Source organism: Panthera uncia, chromosome B1 (genome assembly GCF_023721935.1).
Source record: "Panthera uncia isolate 11264 chromosome B1, Puncia_PCG_1.0, whole genome shotgun sequence".
Lineage (NCBI taxonomy): Eukaryota > Metazoa > Chordata > Mammalia > Carnivora > Felidae > Panthera > Panthera uncia.
In genome coordinates, this window is record NC_064811.1 from 80,353,975 (window position 1) to 80,373,108 (window position 19,134).

Consider the following 19,134-nt stretch of genomic DNA (forward strand, 5'->3'; position numbering starts at 1 on the left):
CGACTTCAGCCAGGTCACGATCTCGCGGTCCGTGAGTTCGAGCCCCGCGTCAGGCTCTGGGCTGATGGCTCGGAGCCTGGAGCCTGTTTCCGATTCTGTGTCTCCCTCTCTCTCTGCCCCTCCCCCGTTCATGCTCTGTCTCTCTCTGTCCCCAAAATAAATAAAAAACGTTGAAAAAAAATTAAAAAAAAAAATAAAAAAAAATAAAAAAAATAAAATAAAAAAAAAAACTTCAATATCTGTTCAAAAAACTGAGATGGAAAAGGACCTATGCTTGAACTTATGGGGGAGCTATTTGCTTCTGATATACAGTTTCCTTCTTCATTCATGACCTGCTCCTTCTACTACAGTAGACTTCCCAGGGTGAATCACAAAATAAAGGATGAAATAATAGGCCAGGAACCTTCATTAGGTGACTGCATGTGTGTCTATGAATCTCTTGTGGTCTTCTTTACTCAATAAATTCCTTTGTGATTTTTATAAAATGCTTCACTAATTTTAAGAATTTTATATCTGTTTCAATAAAGTGCCCACCCAGTAAGCAGTGTGTTGAGAGGCTTTCTTTTCATTAGAAGAGATTTTAAAAGATCATTTTCACTTACTAAAAGAGGTTGATGAGAAAAAGCTTGTTGGATGCTAGAACACAACTACCATAAAATCTCAGTACTAGGACCCCATCAGTTTAGATTGTTTGATCTCTAAATGTTGTTTGGGCTCAAAGCAAAGACATTACAGATAGTTTTCTTAAGAATTTATATAAGGTGGAACCATTAAAAAAAAAAAAAAAAACCTTTTTCAGGGTGCCTGGGTGGCTCAGTCGGTTAAGCGTCTGACTTTGGCTCAGGCCATGATCTCACGGTTTGTGAGTTCGAGCCCCACATCAGGCTCTGTGCTGACAGCTCAGAGCCTGGAGCCTGTTTCAGATTCTGTGTCTTCCTCTCTCTCTGCCCCTTGCCTACTCACACACTCTCTCTCAAAAATAAACAGTAAAAAAATAAAAATAACCCTTTTTCAAATATTTTAGCAGATTAATTTTAAAAATATTTCTAATTACAGTAGTTTTATACTCTTGAAGGTAATGCAGATGGGGTATTTAATATCTGGCACTTCAAATGACTGAAAGTAGTAAGAACCAAGAAAATTACTTTTAAAAATTCTCTAATTGAGACTTTGCACTAAATCATATTTAAGCCAAGAGTTTTCAGGCAACAAAACTTTGAGATGAAAACAAAAAAATAAATAAACGTGACCATTTTTAAAAATCTAACTTTTGCCATATATTCTTATATGTTCTTTTTATGTAATAACCGTGTAATTATCACACAAACATATGATAACACATTATTCCAGCATTATAGAAAAAGTCACCAAGATGCAGAGAGGTTCTGTAATTTCCTTGGTCAATGTTGGCACTGGGCTTTTTTCAATCTGGAGCACACTGTCTCCTTTGCCATTGGAGAAGACAGAGCTATAGGTACCATGAGAAATGAGGGAAACAATTTTTTTTTTTTAATGTTTATTTTTGAGAGAGCGCATGCACATGAGCACGAAGGGGGGAGGAGCAGAGGGAGGGAGACACAGAATCCAAAGCAGGCTCCAGGCCCTGAGCTGTCAGCATAGAACCTGATGCAGGGCCTGAATCCACGAACCTTGAGATCATGACCTGAGCCAACGTTGGACGTTCAACCAACTGAGCCACCCAGGTGCCCGAGGGAGACAGAATTTTGATGTAAGTTCTCCTCAAGTCCCTTTGCATGTAATCCAGTTTTGTCAGATCCAACAAAGACATAAAAGCTTAAAAAAACAAGAGACTTTACCTGGATCACCTGGGGAACAACTGCCTGGTGCTTTAATAAATATTTAAAAGGAAGGACTTTTTTTGTTGTTGTTATTCCAAGTCTTACTCTCTTTTGTTAATCCTGTGGTAAGGCAACATTTGGGGCAATCACACTTTTATTTCTTTGGTAGCTTCTGGGACTCCCTATTCCTCGCTATGAACTGCAATGGTCTTTTCCACCTGGGTAATTTAAGTTGTCATCTTTTGATGAATTTATTTAAAGCTAAAAGCTTTTTCCTTTTCTTCTGTGAAGAAAAAAAATATGGTTAAATGTAATGATTCATACAGGACACTGTCAGGAAACCACTCAATTTAACAATGAATTGACTGACTATAGTGCAGTTTCTTTCTGTTTAAAAGTAAAGTTTATAATTCTTTGATATTTATTTATTGTAGGATGTAATTAAAACCATTGTACAGAGTGGTGGCATCAAGCATCTAGTTACCATGGCAACTAGTGAACATGTAATAATGCAGAATGAAGCCCTTGTTGCTTTGGCATTAATAGCAGCTTTAGAATTGGGTAAGTACCCCAGTGTCAAACTTATTTTCTCCTATTTTTATCTTGGATGAAATGAAGCACAGGAGTGGAATAGAAGTCAGACAAAACCTTGACTAGAAGCCTTTTGCTAGTGTGTGTCTGCAACCTAGAGCTAAGAATATAGGAGATCATGTTCTGTAGATTGCCACGACAGCTTTTGCTTTCGGTAACATTTTTAGGCCAATCATTGACTCTTTTTTAGAGTTTGACTCTTAAATGTTACTTCAAGTTATAGGCACTTAGTGAATACAGAAAACATTTTCAGCAGGCCTCCCAGAGAAATGAAACATTATTTAGAATACAACAGCGGGTTTAGAGTCTGCTACTCTTCCAGTGACCCAGACCTTCTCTTCCATCTCTACTACTGATTCTCTTATCTCCTTCTATCACCATGGTTTCTATTGCTTTACAGTATTGCCCTCATTCTAAATTTTCACCTTCTGGGTCAGTCTTCTGTGTGTTTTACATTCAGAATACTGTAAAAGCAGAGTTTAAATTAGTTAATTTCTGTCTAGTATACAGCATCCCTCTTGGTCAGAATTCTTCTTGAGAAGCTAGTTCATAGGCATCTAGCTTATGGATAGTAACCTTTGTCCCAGGAACCAATCTCTGATATAGTTAGCTGGGGACAATCAGTCACATGCCTGTGGTTAAGGCCTGAGGCTGCCTTCCACAAAGGAGGACTATAGACTTAGTAGGTTTGTCCTGTCAAAGCCATTTAGATAAACACTGTTAACTGATCACCTCTTAATTCCCAGTGATGACTTATATCCATAATTCTACACAAGAGCAAGTGGACCCACCAACCCCTATCCTAAGGGAGAGGCCAAAACATAAACATCATATATCTTCCTCTAGTGTCACATTTACTCAGAGTTTAGATGTGAGAGATTTGGATTTTTCCATCTAAAAGGGTTTTGAATTTTAAAAGTTTTTAAAAAATCACAGGTATAAATAGGATGTAAAATTTTTCTTAATTTTAAAGATAAAACACTTCAAGAAAACATATGCTTATTCTCAGTGACTTGGCCTATAGTTAGAGATGCTTTGGAGGTCATTTTGAGTCCTGGATTAGTCATGACTTAACACAGGGTTTGGGTGGAATCAGCCTAGAAGTCCAACCATCTTGGAGGGTTAGATTGGAGGAGCTATGATGAATGAAGGTGGGAATCATTGAGGACATTGAATACCAAACTGGGTTCATGGCATGATTTTAAATGGTTTAAAGTGATGGGGCAATTTCAGAATAGGCTTGACCACCCAGCCTGGGATGAATCTGGTTTTGTGCCAGTATCTTCCAAACAAGCTGTAATTGCATCACTTCCTGATAGCAGAGCATTTGCCTGAATCTGGTCCCCTTACCGTAGAATTATGTAAAAGGCAGTACATACTTTTTTTATTGTTACCTAATGTTTTCTAGACTCCTTGGGCTTAAGATAATAGTTTTTAATACACAACCCACTTTGAAAACCATATTTTTCTAGCCTTGTTTCCTTACAAGTGTTTGATATGATTAAGGAATTGCAAATCTTTTGTATGATAATAGTATTAAAGCAACCTTTAAGAGTCTTTTTTTTTCTTTTTATTTAATTATAAATTCACATGCAGTTTTGTAAAACTAAAAAAAATACTACAGAGATCCCTTGTATACTTTGCCCAGTTTCTCCCAATGGTAACATTTTGCAAAACTATAAACAATATTTTAACTATTCATGTAATTTACCAGTCCTACACAGATTTCCCCAGTCGTTTGTGTGCGCTTGTTAAGTTCTATACAGTTTTATGATGTGTAGGGTTGTGTATCGACCACCACAGTCAAGCTACTGAATGGCTTAATGCCACAAGGATCCCTCCACTTATAACCACACTCACCTACCTCCTACTCTTACCCCTCACCTTGCTTCTAATCCCTAGAAACCACTAATCTTCCCTTCATTTCTAAAATGTTATATATATAGAATCATGTAGTATGTGACCATTTGGGATTGTCTCCCATAATTTCCTAAAGAGTCATCCAATTTGTTTGAGTCTCAATAATTTTTTTTATTGCTGAATAGTGTTCGATGGTAGGTACATACCAGTATTTGTTTAACCATTCCTGTCAAAAAACATCTGGGCTGATTCCAGTTTGGGGCTTTTAAAAATAAATAACTACTATAAATATTCATGTGTAAATTTTTTTGTGAGCATTGTATCCATTTCTTTGTATATATGTCTAGGAGTGCAATTGCTAGGTTATATGGTAATTACAGGTTTAATTTTTTATGAAACTGTCAAACTATTTTCCAGAATGACTGTACCATCTACATTCCTGCCAGCACTATATAGGTGATCTAGTCCTCTCCACATCCTCACCAGATATTTGGTGTTGACACTTTTTTATTTTAACCACTCTGATAGCTGTAGTTAAAGTATCTCATTATGGTTTTAATTTCCATTTTTCTGATGGTAAAGCATATGAAAAGATGTTCATTATTTGCCATCTGTATACATTCTTTGGTGAAATACCTATGGATATTTTTTGCTCATTTTTTTAAAATTTATTTTTTAATTTACATCCAATTTAATTAGCATATAGTGCAATAATGATTTCAGGAATAGAATCCAGTGATTCATCCCCTGTGTGTAACACCTAGTGTTCATGCCAACAAGTGTCTTCCTCAATGACCCTTGCCCATTTAGCCATCACCCCACCCACAACCCCTCATTTTGTTCTCTATATTTAAGAGTCTCTTATGTTTTGTCCCCCTCCCTGTTTTTATATTATTTTTGCTTCCCTTCCCCATGTTCATCTGTTTTGTATCTTAAATTCCTCATATGAGTGAAGTTATATGATATTTGTCTTACTCTGACTTATTTCGCTTAGCATAATACCCTCTAGTTCCATCCACATTGTTGCAAATGGCAAGATTTCATTCTTTTTGATTGCCATGTAATACTCCATTGTGTATACATATACCACATCTTGTTTATCCATTCATCTTTCGGTGGTCATTTGGGCTCTTTCCATACTTTGACTATTGTCAATAGTGCTGCTATAAACATTGGGGTGCATGTGTTCTTTCAAAACAGCACACCTATATCCTTTGGATAAATACCTACTAGTACAATTGCTGGGTCGTAGGGTAGTTCTATTTTTAATTTTTTGAGGAACCTCCATATTGTTTTCCAGAGCAGCTGCACCAGTTTGTATTCCCACATGCAAAAGAGATCCTCTTTCTCTGCATCCTCACCAACATCTGTTGTTGCCCAAGTTGTTAATGTTAGCCATTCTGACAGGTGTAAGGTGGTATCTCATTGTGATTTTGATTTGTATTTTCCCTGGTGATGAGTGATGTTGAGCATTTTTTCATGTGTCAGTTGGCCATCTGGATGTCTTCTTTGGAAAAGTGTCTATTCATGTCTTTTGCCCATTTCTTCACTGAATCATTTGTTTTTTGGTATTGAGTTTGATAAGTTCTTTATAGATTTTGGATACTAACCCTTTATCTGATAAGTCATTTACAAATACCTTCTCCCATTTGTGGTTGGTTTTTAGTTTTGCTGATTGTTTCCTTCACTGTGCTGATGCTTTTTGTCTTGATGAGGTCCTAATAGTTCATTTTTGCTTTTGTTTCCCTTGCCTTTGGAGACATGTTGAGTAAGAAGTTTGGCTGAGGTCAAAGAGGTTGCTGTCTCCTTTCTCCTCTAGGATTTTGATGGTTTCCTGTCTTACATTTAGGTCTTTCATCCATTTTGAGTTTATTTTTGTGTATGGTGTAAGAAAGTGGTCCAGGTTCATACTTCTGCATGTTGCTGTCCAGTTTTCCCAGCACCACTTGCTGAAGAGACTGTCTTTATTCCATTGGATATTCTTTCCTGCTTTGTCAAAGATTAGTTGGCCATATGTTTGTGGGTCCATTTCTGGGCTCTCTGTTCTCTTCCATTGATCTAAATGTCTGTTTTTGCGCCAATACCATACTGTCTTGATGATTATAGCTTTGTAATATATCTTGATGTCCAGGATTGTGATGCCTCCAGCTCTGGTTTGCTTTTTCAGGATTGCTTTGGCAATTCGGGTCTTTTCTGGTTCCATACAAGTTTTAGGATTGTTTGTTCTAGCTCTGTAAAGAATGCTGATGTTATTTTGATAGGGATTGCCTTGAATATGTAGATTGCTTTGGGGTAGTATCAACATGTAAACAATATTTGTTCTTCCAATCCGTGAGCGTGAGCAAAAGTAATATTTGTTTTTCCATTTTTTTGTGTGTCATCTTCAATTTCTTTCATAAGCTTTCTCTAGTTTTCAGTGTATAGATTGTTCCCCTCTTAGGTTCATTCCTAGGTATTTTATGGGTTTTGGTGCAGTTGTAAATGGGATCGTTTCCTTGATTTCTCTTTCTGTTGCTTCATTATTGGTGTATAGTAAAGCAACCAATTTCTGTGCATTGATTTTATATCTTGTGACTTTGCTGGATTCGTAGATCAGTCCTAGCAGTTTTTGGTGGAATCTTTTGGGTTTTCCATATAGAGTATCATTTCGTCTACAAAGAGTGAAAGTTTGACTTCCTCCTTGTTCATTTGGATGCCTTTTATTCCTTTGTGTTGTCTGATTCCTATGTTAAATAACAGTGGTGAGCGTGGACATCCCTGCCTTCTTCCTAATCTTAGGGGGAAATGCTCAATTTTTTGCCATTGAGGATGATACTAGCAGTGGTCTTTTATATATGGCTTATGTAGTCTTGAGGTATGATCCTTCTGTCCCTACTTTCTTGAGGGCTTTTCTCAAGAAAGAATGCTGTATTTTGTCAAATGCTTTCTCTGAATCTATTGAGAGAATCAGGTGGTTCTTGTCCTTTATTTTATTAATGTGATGTATGATGTTGAGTGATTTGTGGATATTGAACCAGCCCTGTATCCCAGGTATAAATCCCACTTGATCATGGTGAGTGATTCCTTTAATGTATTGTTGGATCTGATTGGCTAGTATCTTGTTGAGAATTGTTGCATTCATGTTCATCAAGGAAATTGATCTGTAGTTCTTTTCTAGAGTGGTCTTTACTTGGTTTTAGAATCAAAGTAATGCTGGCCTCATAGAATGAGTTTGGAAGTTTTCCTGCTATTTCTGTTTTTTTGGAACAGCTTCAAAAGAATAGGTGTTAACACCTCTTTATGTGTTCAGTAAAATTCCCCTGGATAGCCATCTGGCCCTGGACTCTTGTTTTTTGGGAGGTTTTTGATTACTAATTCAATTTCTGTAGTGGATATGGGTCTGTTCATATTTTCTATTTCTTCCTTTTTCAGTTTTGGTAGTTTGTATGTTTCTAGGAATTTGTCCATTTCTTCCAGATTGCCCAATTTATTGGCATATAATTTCTCATAATACTCTCTTACTATTACTCGTATTTCTGCAGTGCTGGTTGTGATCTTCCCTCTTTCATTCTTGATTTTATTTATTTGGGTTCTTTCCTTTTTCTTTTTGATCATACTGGCTAGGGGGTTATCAATTTTGTTAATTCTTTCAAAGAACCAGCTCTTGGTTTCATTGATCTGTCCTACTATTTTTTTTTTTTTATTTTGATACCATTGATTTGTGCTCTAATCTTTATTATTTCCCATCTTCTGCTGGCTTGGGGTTTTATTTGCTGTTCTTTCTCCAGCTCTTCAAGGTGCAAGGTTAAGTTGTGTATCTGAGACCTTTCTTCCTTCTTTAGGAAGGCCTGGATTACCATATACTTCCCTCTTATGACTGCCTTTGCAGTTTGGGGCTGTGGTGTTATCATTTTCATTGGCTTCCATGTACTTTTTAGTTTCCTCTTTAGCTTTTTGGCTAACTCATTCATTCTTTAGTAGGATGTTCTTCAGTTTCCAAGTATTCATGGTCTTTCCAAAATTTTTCTTGTGATTGATTTCTAGTTTCACAGTGTTCCGGTCTGAAAATATGCATGGTATCATCTGGATCTTTTTGTACTTGTTGAGGGCTGATTTGTGTCCCTGTATGTGATCTATTCTGGAGAATGTTCCATGTGCTCTAGAGAAGAATGTGTATTCTGCTGCTTCAGGATAAGTCCGGTCCAGTGTGTCATTGTTTCCTTATTGATTTTCTGCTTAGATGATCTGTCCGTTGTTGTAAGTGAAGTATTGTAGTCCTCTACTATTATGGTATTATTTCAGTGAGTTTCTTTATGTTTCCGATTAGTTGATTTATATATTTTGGTGCCATTTATTTATGTTGGGGCATAAATGTTTACAATTGTTAGATCTTCGTGGTGAGTAGATCCCTTAATTATGATATAATGCCCTTCTTCATCTCTAGTTACACTCTATTTTAAAACCTAATTTGTCTGATATAAGTATGGGTACTCCAGCTTTCTTTTGATGACTGTTAGCATGATAGATGGTTCTCCATCCCCTTACTTTCTATCTGAAGGTGTTCTTATGTCTAAAATGGGTCTCTCCACTGGGTGTTGTATGGAAACCAATTTGACAGTAAATTTCATATATTAAAAAATAAAAAAAAATAAATAAATAAATAAATAAATAAAATAAAATAAAATGGGTCTCTCATAAACAGCATATAGATGGATCTTATTTTCTTATCCATTCTATTACCCTATCTCTTTTTATTGGAGTGTTTAGTCCTTTTACATTTAGGGTGAGTACTGAAAGATATGAACGTATTACCATTGTATTGCCTCTAGAGTTGGAGTTTCTGGTGGTATTCTCTGGTCCTTTCTAGTCTTTGTTGCTTTTGGTCGTTTTTGTTTTATTTTATCTTTTCTCCCCTCAGAGAGTCCCTCTTAAAATTTCTTGCAGGGCTGGTTTAGTGGCCACAAACTCCTTTAGTTTTTGTTTGTCTGGGAAACTCTCTCTCCTTCTATTCTGAATGACAGTCTTGCTGGATAAAGAATTCTTGGCTGCATAATTTTCTGATTCAGCATGTTGAATATATCCTGCCATTCCTTTATGACCTGCCAAGTTTCTGTTGATAGGTCTGTTGCAAACCTGAGCTGTCTGCCCCATATAGGGTTAAGGAGTTTTTTCCCCTTGCTGCTTTCATCATTCTTTTCTTGTCTGTGTATTTTATAAATTTGACTCTGATTGCCTTGTAGATGGTTGGTTTTTGTTGAATCTAATGGGAGTTCTCTGTGCTTCCTAGATTTTGATGTCTTTTTTTCCCCCAGGTTAGGAACGTTTTCTGCTATGATTTGCTCACATAAACCTTCTACGCATTTTTATCTCTCTTCAGTTTCTAGGGCCCCTATGATTCGGATGTTATTCCTTTTTAATCCATCACTGAGTTCTCTAATTCTTATAGTGTGCTTTTTTGCCTTATTTCCCTCTTTTTTCTGCTTCATTATTCTCCATAAGTTTGTCTTCTATATTGCTAGCTTGCTGCTCTGCTACATCCATTCTTGCCACTGTGACATCCATTCGAGATTGCATCTCAGTTACTGCATTTTTAGTCTCGTCCTGACTAGATTTTACTTCTTTTATCTCCGCAGGAAACAATTCTATGCTTTTTTCAACCCCAGCTAGTATTCCTGATTCTAAATTCTGGTTCAGACATCTTGCTTGTATCTGTGTTAAGTCCCTGGCTGTCATTTCTTCGTGTTCTTTCTTTTGGGATGAATTCCTTTGTTTCATCATTTTGGAGGAAGAAAAAGAATAAAAACATACACACAAATCAAGTAAAGGAAGCTAGGTCCTAGATGTATTTTGGTGTGGTTTGTTGAAAGTAGCTTGGTAAAATAGAGAAGGGAAACTAAAGAAAAGGAAAAAAAGAAAACATTTAAAAATGTATACAATAACATAGGACAGAATGAAGTAGACTACAAAAAATAATAAAAATATCGTCAAAAATTTTTAAAAATCTTTTTTATAAAACAAAATAAAAATAATTTTTTTCTCTTTCTCTATCCATGAATAAGAAGAGACAAAATATGAATAGATGGACCAGTCAACAGAATGAAATTACATCTAGTTTCCCCTAGAAGTCAAACTGTGAAGCATTTTATAGTCCATACACTAAGTAGGGGGAGAAATTTGTGGTCGTCCTCTAGGGCTTGGTTGGCACAATTGGATGGGGCTTGGTGTAACGGCTCCATTCTCCACTAGGTGGCGCTGCTTAGCTTACTGGGGTGGATTGGTGTGGTGTGCATATGCGTGTATACACTTGTGCAGGGGAATCACCCAGCTTGCCAGGTTCTAGCATCAGAGCTGTGCTCTTTCCAACTGGCTATCAAGCATCCCTCCTTTGTCTCCAGCTTCCATCCACTTCCGCTTCTTCACTGTCCACCACCAAGCCATTAGCCTGCCAAGCAGCACCTCCCTCCCAAATTTTATCTCAGATGTTTCTGTGTTTCCAAACCCCTCACTTCTAATGGCCCTGCGGCTTGAACCCACTCTGACCCTCTAGGGGAGGGTGTCACCAAGCAATGGCTGGGTGCCGGCTGGCAGGCCAGAAATGCTCCCACAAGCACACCACTTCAGAGACTGTGTCCGGGTGCCAGCCCACCCCAGAAAAATTTTGCATGATGGTGTAACAGCAGCGATCCAGGGACTAAGGGAAATCATAACACATATCTGGCTCCAGGCTTCACTGCACCCTAGCATCCTTTTTCCAACACCAGCAAACTTGTCTATAATCTAGGGTCCACTGGGACTTTTGCCTGTGGGGAGGTTTCACGGCCTCTACCAAATGTCCTCCTGGCAGGGGAACTGCTTCTCCCCGTGTGGCCCAAGGACCCTTCAGACCTCACTGTCTGCTCCTAGGGATTCATCCTTCCCACCAGAGCCCCACCAGGTATCAAGCTGTGGAGTTCCAACTCTGTGCTCCCCTATTTATAGAGTCTTAATGGTATTGAAACCCTCTCCTTTTTCCCTTTATTGTTCAGTTCTTTGTGGGTATTTCCACTCTTTCTCTTTCTTTCTAGAGGCTTTTGGGGGGAGTGCTTTTCCTGTACTTTTCCCCCCTGTCTTCACCCTGTCTCTGCAAACAAAAACAGCTCCCTACCCTCCATGACTTCTCTCTCCCCCAGTTCACCTCTCTGCACTGCTTACCTGCTGAGTTCTGTGGCTCTAGTTATGCAGATTGTTGTGTTAGTCCTCAGCTCAATTTTCTAGGTGTGCAAAATGGTTTGGTGCTGATTGAGCTGCATTTCAGGGATGAAAGAAGCAGAGAATTTCCATGCTCCTCTGCCATTATGACACCTCCCTCTTTGCTCATTTTCTAATTTTTAACTATTGAGTTGAAAATTTTTTATATATTCCAAAAGTTTTATAGTTTTACATTTTCTACTTACGTCTGTAATCCATTTTGAGTTAATATCTGTACAGGGTGTGTGGTTTAGGTCAATGTTTCTTGCAGAGGCTATCTTGCCTTCCCTGAATTGATATTGTACCTTTGTCAAAAATCACTCTGGATCTATTTCTGGGGTTCTCTGTTAAATTCTCTGTCTCTCCACCAAGACCACATTGCTTTGATAACTGTGCTATATATAGTGAGCCTTAATATCAGGTAGAAAATTCCCCCCACTTTATTACTTCTTTATCAAGATTCTAGGGCCTGTGGCTTTCCATATAAATTTTAGTATAAACTTAGCGATTTTCTACAGAAAATCTGCTGGTATTTTGATAGGAGTTGCACTAAGAGACTTCATTTCTTAAAGATACATACCTAAATACATATGAAAGAAGCCATGTCATTTTTAGGATTTTCTCCAAAATAATTTGGGATCAGTGAAAGTAGGTGAATGAATCTAGAGCTAGATGAACATGTTTGGACATAATAGTAATGTATCACTATGTATTCTTTTCTACTTTTGTATGTGTTTAACATTTTCCAAAATAAAGATTTTTAATTGCCTCAAAAGGAATATTGTAAAGCTAAATTTTAAGCTTAAACTCCTGAAATATCTGAATTCTTAACTCTATTTTTTAAATAAGGTCTAAATTTAATATTCTATCTCTCAGTCATTGTTATTTAATTTAATCAGTCCCTTTTGGAGGGTTTTATGTGGTCAGTTTCTAGAAAGGGAATCGATGTTTAGCCACATTGCACCAGGCTCGTAAACAGTGGTCATAACTGATACTTTGTTTCATATTCTAGGCACTGCTGAGAAAGATCTAGAAAGTGCTAAACTTGTACAGATTTTACACAGACTGCTAGCAGATGAGAGAAGTGCTCCTGAAATCAAATACAATTCCATGGTCCTGATTTGTGCTCTCATGGGATCTGGTAAATATTTCTTCTATCATTTTACATCTATCAACATATGGTTGACATTAAATATAGAATAGTCGTAAATGGTGGCTTTGGATTTTAAGAACATTAGAAATTAGTTTATGGAGGATATAGGATTACTTGAAAATATTTCAAAAAGATTATAATGAAAGTATCATATAGCAAATAGTCAAAAATCAGTGTTAAAAAAATAATACCTGTTTCATCAACTCAAATATTTCATATAAAGAACAAGTTCTGATTTTGTGTATCATGATATTAGCTAAGGGATTTGGTCAAGAAATCATTGGCATATCTTGGTATATGTTCCATGGACACTGAAAAGAATGTATATCCTGTTTATTGGGTGGAGTGTTCTTTAAAATGTCAGATCCTTTTGGTTGATGGTAGTGGAATTGAGTTTGCTATATTATTTTGATATTCTAATTGTTCTGTCTGTTGTTGAGATAGGGGTGTTGAAATCTCCAAAAATAATGGTGGATTTATCTATTTCTCCTTTTAATTCTGTCAATTTTTGCTTCCCATATTATTTAGCTCTTTTGGTAGATACACACACCTTTAGGATTACTGTGTCTTCCTGGTGGATTGACATTTCTATCGTTATGTAATGTTCCTCTCCATCTCTGGTAATTTTTTGGCTTTGAAGTCTACTTTATCTGATATTAATATAGCTACTTCTACTTTCTTTTGAATAACATTCATGGGATCTTTTCCCACCCTTTTAGTTTCCATCTGCTTTATCATTATATTTGAAGTACAGTGTATTGTTAGGTTATGTGCTTTAATCTACTCTGTCAGTCTCTTTTAATTGTGTATTTAGTCCATTTACATTTATGTAATGACTGATGTTATGGCTTATGTCTGCAGTTTAATTTTTTTTATTTTCTGTTTGTTTCTCATTCATGGCTTCTTGTTGATTGCTTGAACATTTAGTTTCATTACCCTCTCTGATTTATAATTATCTAAGATATTCCTCTTATATATTTACAACAGCATTTAGACATTGTTACAACTTTTGTTTTCAACCTTCAAATATAATTCAGAAAACTCAAGAGAAAGAAAGTCTGTTCTATTTATTTACATCTTTGCTATATGTGTTGTTTTCCTTCTTTATGTTCCAAGGTTCCTTTTCTTTTTTTAAAAAACATTTTCCTTCTATTTAGAGAAACTACTTTAGCCATTCTTTTGGGTTAGGTCTACTAGTGACAAATTTTCTTTGTTTTCTGTTATTTTAGAATGTCTTCATTTCCCCTTTTTGTGAAAAATATTTTCTCTGGGTATAGAATTCTGGGTTGACAGTTCTTTTCTCTCAACACTTGAAAAATGTGCCACTTTCTTCTGGCCTCCATAGTTTAAGAAAAATTCAGCCTTCGTGTTATTTTTTTCCCTTGTTGGTAAGGTGTCATTTCAAGGGTTGGGTTTTTTTTTTGGGGGGGGGAGGGGTCTTTAATATTCAAGTTTGACCATGATGTGTTTTGGCATGGATTTTTTTGGGGTTTATTCTGTTTCAAGTTTTCTCACCTTCATGGTAGGCTTATGTCTTTTGCTAAACTTGTAAAGTTTTTTTAACCATATTTCTTCAGGTACTTTTTCATTCCTACCCTATTTCTCCTTTCCTTCCAGGTCTCTAGTGGCAGGAACGTGAGATCTTTAGTTATATCCCACAAGCCCCTGAGTATTTCATTAAATTTTTCCCAGATTTTTATCTCTCTTGTTCAAATTGGGTAATTTCTGTTGTTGTTAAAGTTCACTGATTTCTTTTATCCCCTCCATTCTACTCCACTCTGATTCAAAATTATCCAGTAAGTTTTTATTTCAAGTACTATAGTTTTGGGTCCTATAATTCCCATTTGGTAGTTCTTTATGTCTTGTTCCCTTGCAGAGACTCTGTTATTGAGATTATTATATACATAAAGTTTACCATTATAACCATTTTTAAATGTACAGTGTATTGGCAGAGTAGTACATTCACACTGTTATACAACCATCACCACCATTGTTTTTCCCAAACTAAAACCCAGTACTCGTTAAAATATGTCACCAATCACCCATCCCCCAGCTTTTGGCATCTACCATTCTGTCTTCTGTCTCTGAGAATTTTATTACTCTAGGTACCTTACATAAGTGGAATCATGCAGTGTTTTGTTTTTGTTTTTTTTGGTCTGGCTTATTTCACTTAGCATAATGTCTCCAAGCTCACCCATGTTGTAACCTGTGTCAGAATTTCATTCTTCTTAAGGCTGAATAATTTTCCATTGTATACATGTATTACATTTTGTTTATTCATTCATCCATCAATGGACATTTGGGTTATTTACACCTTTGGGCTATTGTAAATAATGCCACTATGAAAACGCTGGTGCACTAATATCTTTTTCAGGCCCTGCTTTTAGTTATTTTGGGTATATACACAGAAATGGAATTGCTAAATCATACAGTAATGCCAAGTTTAATTTTGGGGGAAACCATCACCCACAGGGGCTGCACCATATTACATTCCTACAAGCAATGCACATGGGTTTCAATTTCTCTACATTCTACCATTTATTGTTTTGTTTTTTCTATAATAGCCATCCTGAGGAGTCTGAGGTGGTATCAAATTGTGCTTTTGATTTGCATTTCCTTAACAATTAGTGACATTGGGGATCTTTTCATGTGTTCATTACCCATTTGTTTTTCTTCTTTGGGGCATGTCTATTCAAGTCCTTTGCCCATTTTTTAATAGGGTCATTTTGTGTTGAGTTGAAAAGGTTCTTTGTATGTTTAGGATATTAATCTTTTATTGGATATATCATTTGCAAATGTTTTCTTCCATTCTGTGGGTTGCCTTTTCACTCTATTGGTAGTATACTTTGGTACACAGAAGTTCCTAATTTTGATGAAGTCCAGTATATCTGTTTTTCCTTTTGTTGCCTGTGTTTTTTGATGCATATCCAAGGTCATCCTTGCTAAGCCCAATGTCATTTCCCTTTCTATTTTAAGTCTTAACAGTTTTAGTTCTTAAATTTAACTTTTGTATATAAGGGCTTGTGGCTCTCCAATTTTACCAGCACCATTTGTTGAAAAAACTGTCCTTTCATCATTGAATGGTCTTGACATCTTTGTCAAAAATATTTTGTCTACATATATGAGGGTTTATTTCTGGGATCTCTGCTTTATTCTGTTGGGGTGTGGGTGTGTATATGGCAACCTATCTATATGATATAAAGACAGCACCACACTGATTTGATTATTATAGATTTATAACAGGTTTTAAATTAGAAAGTGTGAGACCTCCAACTTTGTTCTTTTTTGAGATTGTTTTAGATATTGAGAGTCCTTTGAAATTCCATCTGTATTTTAGGATGTGTTTTTCTATTTCTATTAAAAACATTATTTACAATAAGACCTCAAGTCTTTTTAATGTAAATATATCAATTTAAGGAATGCTGATTACATTAAACTTACTAGACCTCAGTCTTCTCATTTGCAGTCTCAAAGTCTTAAGAAGAGCCTTGTATTTTCCTGTAATTGAGGTTAAATAGAGCAAGAAAGCCAGAAAGAGGATGATCAGGAATAAAAAAGGGAAGCCTGTTGACACAGAAATTTGTTGAAGGGATGTGAAGTACAACCTATTCATTTGCCACAAAATTAATTTGAAACAGATCTGAGATTTTTTTTAAGTCATCGACTTCATATTTGAACTGATGATAGAGTCAAGGGGTATATAACTGAAACTTGAGATCATACAATGAGCTGTGTTTCATTATAACTCATTACCCTAATCAAACTTAGACTATAGAACTTGACATTTATCTATGTATAAATATGGCAAGTAAAGTTCCTTTGATTTTTTTATAACACATCTATAAAGAAGACATTTTTAGGCTACTGCTGTGCCCACTTGTCTTTAAAAGTGTCTTAGCATTTCTAGGCTACTACAGTTTTTTCAAAATATTATCTAAATAAACATTTTGGGTATATGTATTGGATAGACTGTATAGTAAGATTAGAACAGTTTAATAGAAGCATCTCTGTTATCTTGTTTTTTTGTCTTCCAGAATCTCTACACAAGGAAGTCCAGGATTTGGCCTTTCTAGATGTTGTATCCAAACTTCGCAGTCATGAGAACAAAAGTGTTGCCCAACAGGCCTCTCTCACAGAGCAGAGACTTACTGTGGAAAGCTGAGAACTGCCCTTCCCTGACACACAGCATCATCCCACCTCTGATTTCCCTTGTCCTCCCATCCAGCTGCCTCTTCTGCTTCATTTTCTTCCATATCACTTGTGCATGCGTGTAATGTTCCCGTACCAATTGAAGAACTGCTGTAGGTACCTGCCCAATAAGATTTCTAAACCCATAGTTAGTGTGAACATGAATTTGTCAAAAACAAGTCTCCACCCCATAACTGTTCTCTTGTATTCCTGTTGCTTGAGCTACATTAAGTAGAATGTGCATGTTGTAGTCCTATGATGATGTAAACTTGGTACTACATAATGACTTGCTCCTCACACTTGGTAAACTACATAATAATGTACTGGTAAATTAGAAACAAACAAGAATGCAGCAGGATCTGTCTAGCTTATTAAAGATGGAATTGAATAGTAAAAATAGCTCCATTTTTTGGTGCTTGGGAAGCACAGTGACCAAAAAACTGTATGGCTGCTCATTCATTAGTCTTACTTACTAATGTCAAACCATGGTACCTAGAGTTAAATAAAATCCAATGCTCTCACTCTTTACCCTATGGTTTCTCCTTCTTCTTAACTATGTAGACTCTTGAAATTGCCACAAACTTGGCAAGACTTCCCTGAGGTTTTTAAATTTCATATTTAATTGGCTATCATCAGTAGCCTGATATTGAAAACATTTGTGGTTTTCAGCATGAAACTAAGGGGCTGAAGAATCTATTTTACACTAAGTACATCTTTTTTTTTTCTCTATATTTTAGAATCTGATATAGTTTGACCTCAGCACTTCTTCTATCAATTAATCAGCGTCGTCCAACACTTGTCTTTAAAAGTCACTTGGCATTTGTTTTCACCTAAGGAAATTGAGTATAGTTCATTGGAGGGTAGTTCTTTTGGGGGGTTTTTTGGTTTTTCTTGGCTGTTTTTCATCATTCAGCTTGAAAGTAAGACATTTCCCCTGTTATAATCCTTTTAAACCTTCTAGTAAAACTAGCAGGACATAGGAAACATGATTAATAGAAGTAGCAGTACATAGAATAAAAGATTAAGAAAGAAGTTTGTCTATACTAAAGAAAGGAAGCAGGTTATAAAAGCCATAGTAGCCAGTCCAGTTCATTCTGCAGATGGCCTCATACCAAGTAGCTGTTAGAGTGTCCCACCTCCATTTGCCACAGAGAACTGCAATAGATCTTAAAGCTATCAGAAAAGGTGACAACGCCAAGACCCAAGAGATGAGAAGACCCTCTTGGCGAAATATAGTGTATTCTTCACTGCCACTACTACCACCAAATGGGTTTTTAGAACTTTGAAACACAATCTTTGTAAATCAAAAGATCCTTGTGACATACCTGTCTTGTCCCCATGCACAAGTTTGACAAATACTGGCTGAAAGGTACAATGATGGGCTCCAATATGGAAGGACTGCAGGACAGTAGAATGGGCTGCCCGGGGTGACAGAAGCTCTTTCCTGTCCAATGGGAGATGCTGCACATATCTATGGAGTGATTGAAGTTGGACTTTTGACTCAGAAACAGTTATAATTCAAGAAAATTAAAACCTCAGTGGAGGTAAAGAAACTTTGTTCCCTTTGATGTCCAGAAAAGGAACGATTATTGTGAGTGCTTATGCTACACTTACTGTAAGAATGATCTTGTTTATTGTCTTCTTCTGGGCTGGATAGTGGACTATATTTTATTATAGGTTTTGAAAAACATCTGTAATGTTGAATAGGCTATCCATATTAATAACTAAATAAATAGTATATCAAACTATTATGGCATCATTTGGTTTGTTTGTATATTTTACTTCTATTTTCAGCTCCTAGAACAGTAATTGCTCATTGTTGGTGCTAAGTATTTGTTGATGAATTCCCATTTACATAGAGAAATTGAGATTTAGGTGTTTTTGTCTGGCTTCCAAGAATATCTTTTATAGGATCTATCCCTATTGAAAAGCATCATATAGAAAACCTCAAGTCAGAGGCATCCAAAAGTTACAGATTTAAGAGAAGCTATCATCTGGGCCACCTACTAGCAATCAATTGATACACTAGGAATTCCCATCTGCAGCAAAACAAAGTACATTTCTAATCACCCGTCTTTCTACAGCGAGACCAGAAGGCTGTGCCCTTATGATAACAGAGGTCCACCAAACTGGGTGACGTGCTGCTCTGCCAGGGCAGGAGGTGGGAGTCCACAGACAATACTATACCATATATCCTGCTACTTCATCTTAGTTCTAGAGGCCACATTTAAATGTTTGCTACCCATTAAACATGCATTCTGAGGGAGACAATGGGAGGAACCGCCTGGCATAGCATTAATTATCGCTGTGTCAGGATTAGAGCATAGCTGAAAAGCA

General features: G+C 36.5%; 1 protein-coding gene across 5 annotated transcripts in view; it reads left to right on the forward strand.

The window, feature by feature from the left end:
* Positions 1-18,338, forward strand: part of RAP1GDS1 (Rap1 GTPase-GDP dissociation stimulator 1) — a 166,410-nt gene extending 148,072 nt beyond the window's left edge. For all 5 annotated transcript variants that reach the window (XM_049630899.1, XM_049630900.1, XM_049630902.1 and 2 more), the window contains 3 exons: positions 2,234-2,360; positions 12,469-12,597; positions 16,644-18,338. In XM_049630899.1, coding sequence (XP_049486856.1) covers positions 2,234-2,360; positions 12,469-12,597; positions 16,644-16,771 — 384 coding nt within the window. In that variant the 3' untranslated portion in view covers positions 16,772-18,338. The remainder of the gene's footprint in view (positions 1-2,233; positions 2,361-12,468; positions 12,598-16,643) is intronic.
* The last annotated feature ends 796 nt before the right edge of the window (positions 18,339-19,134 follow it).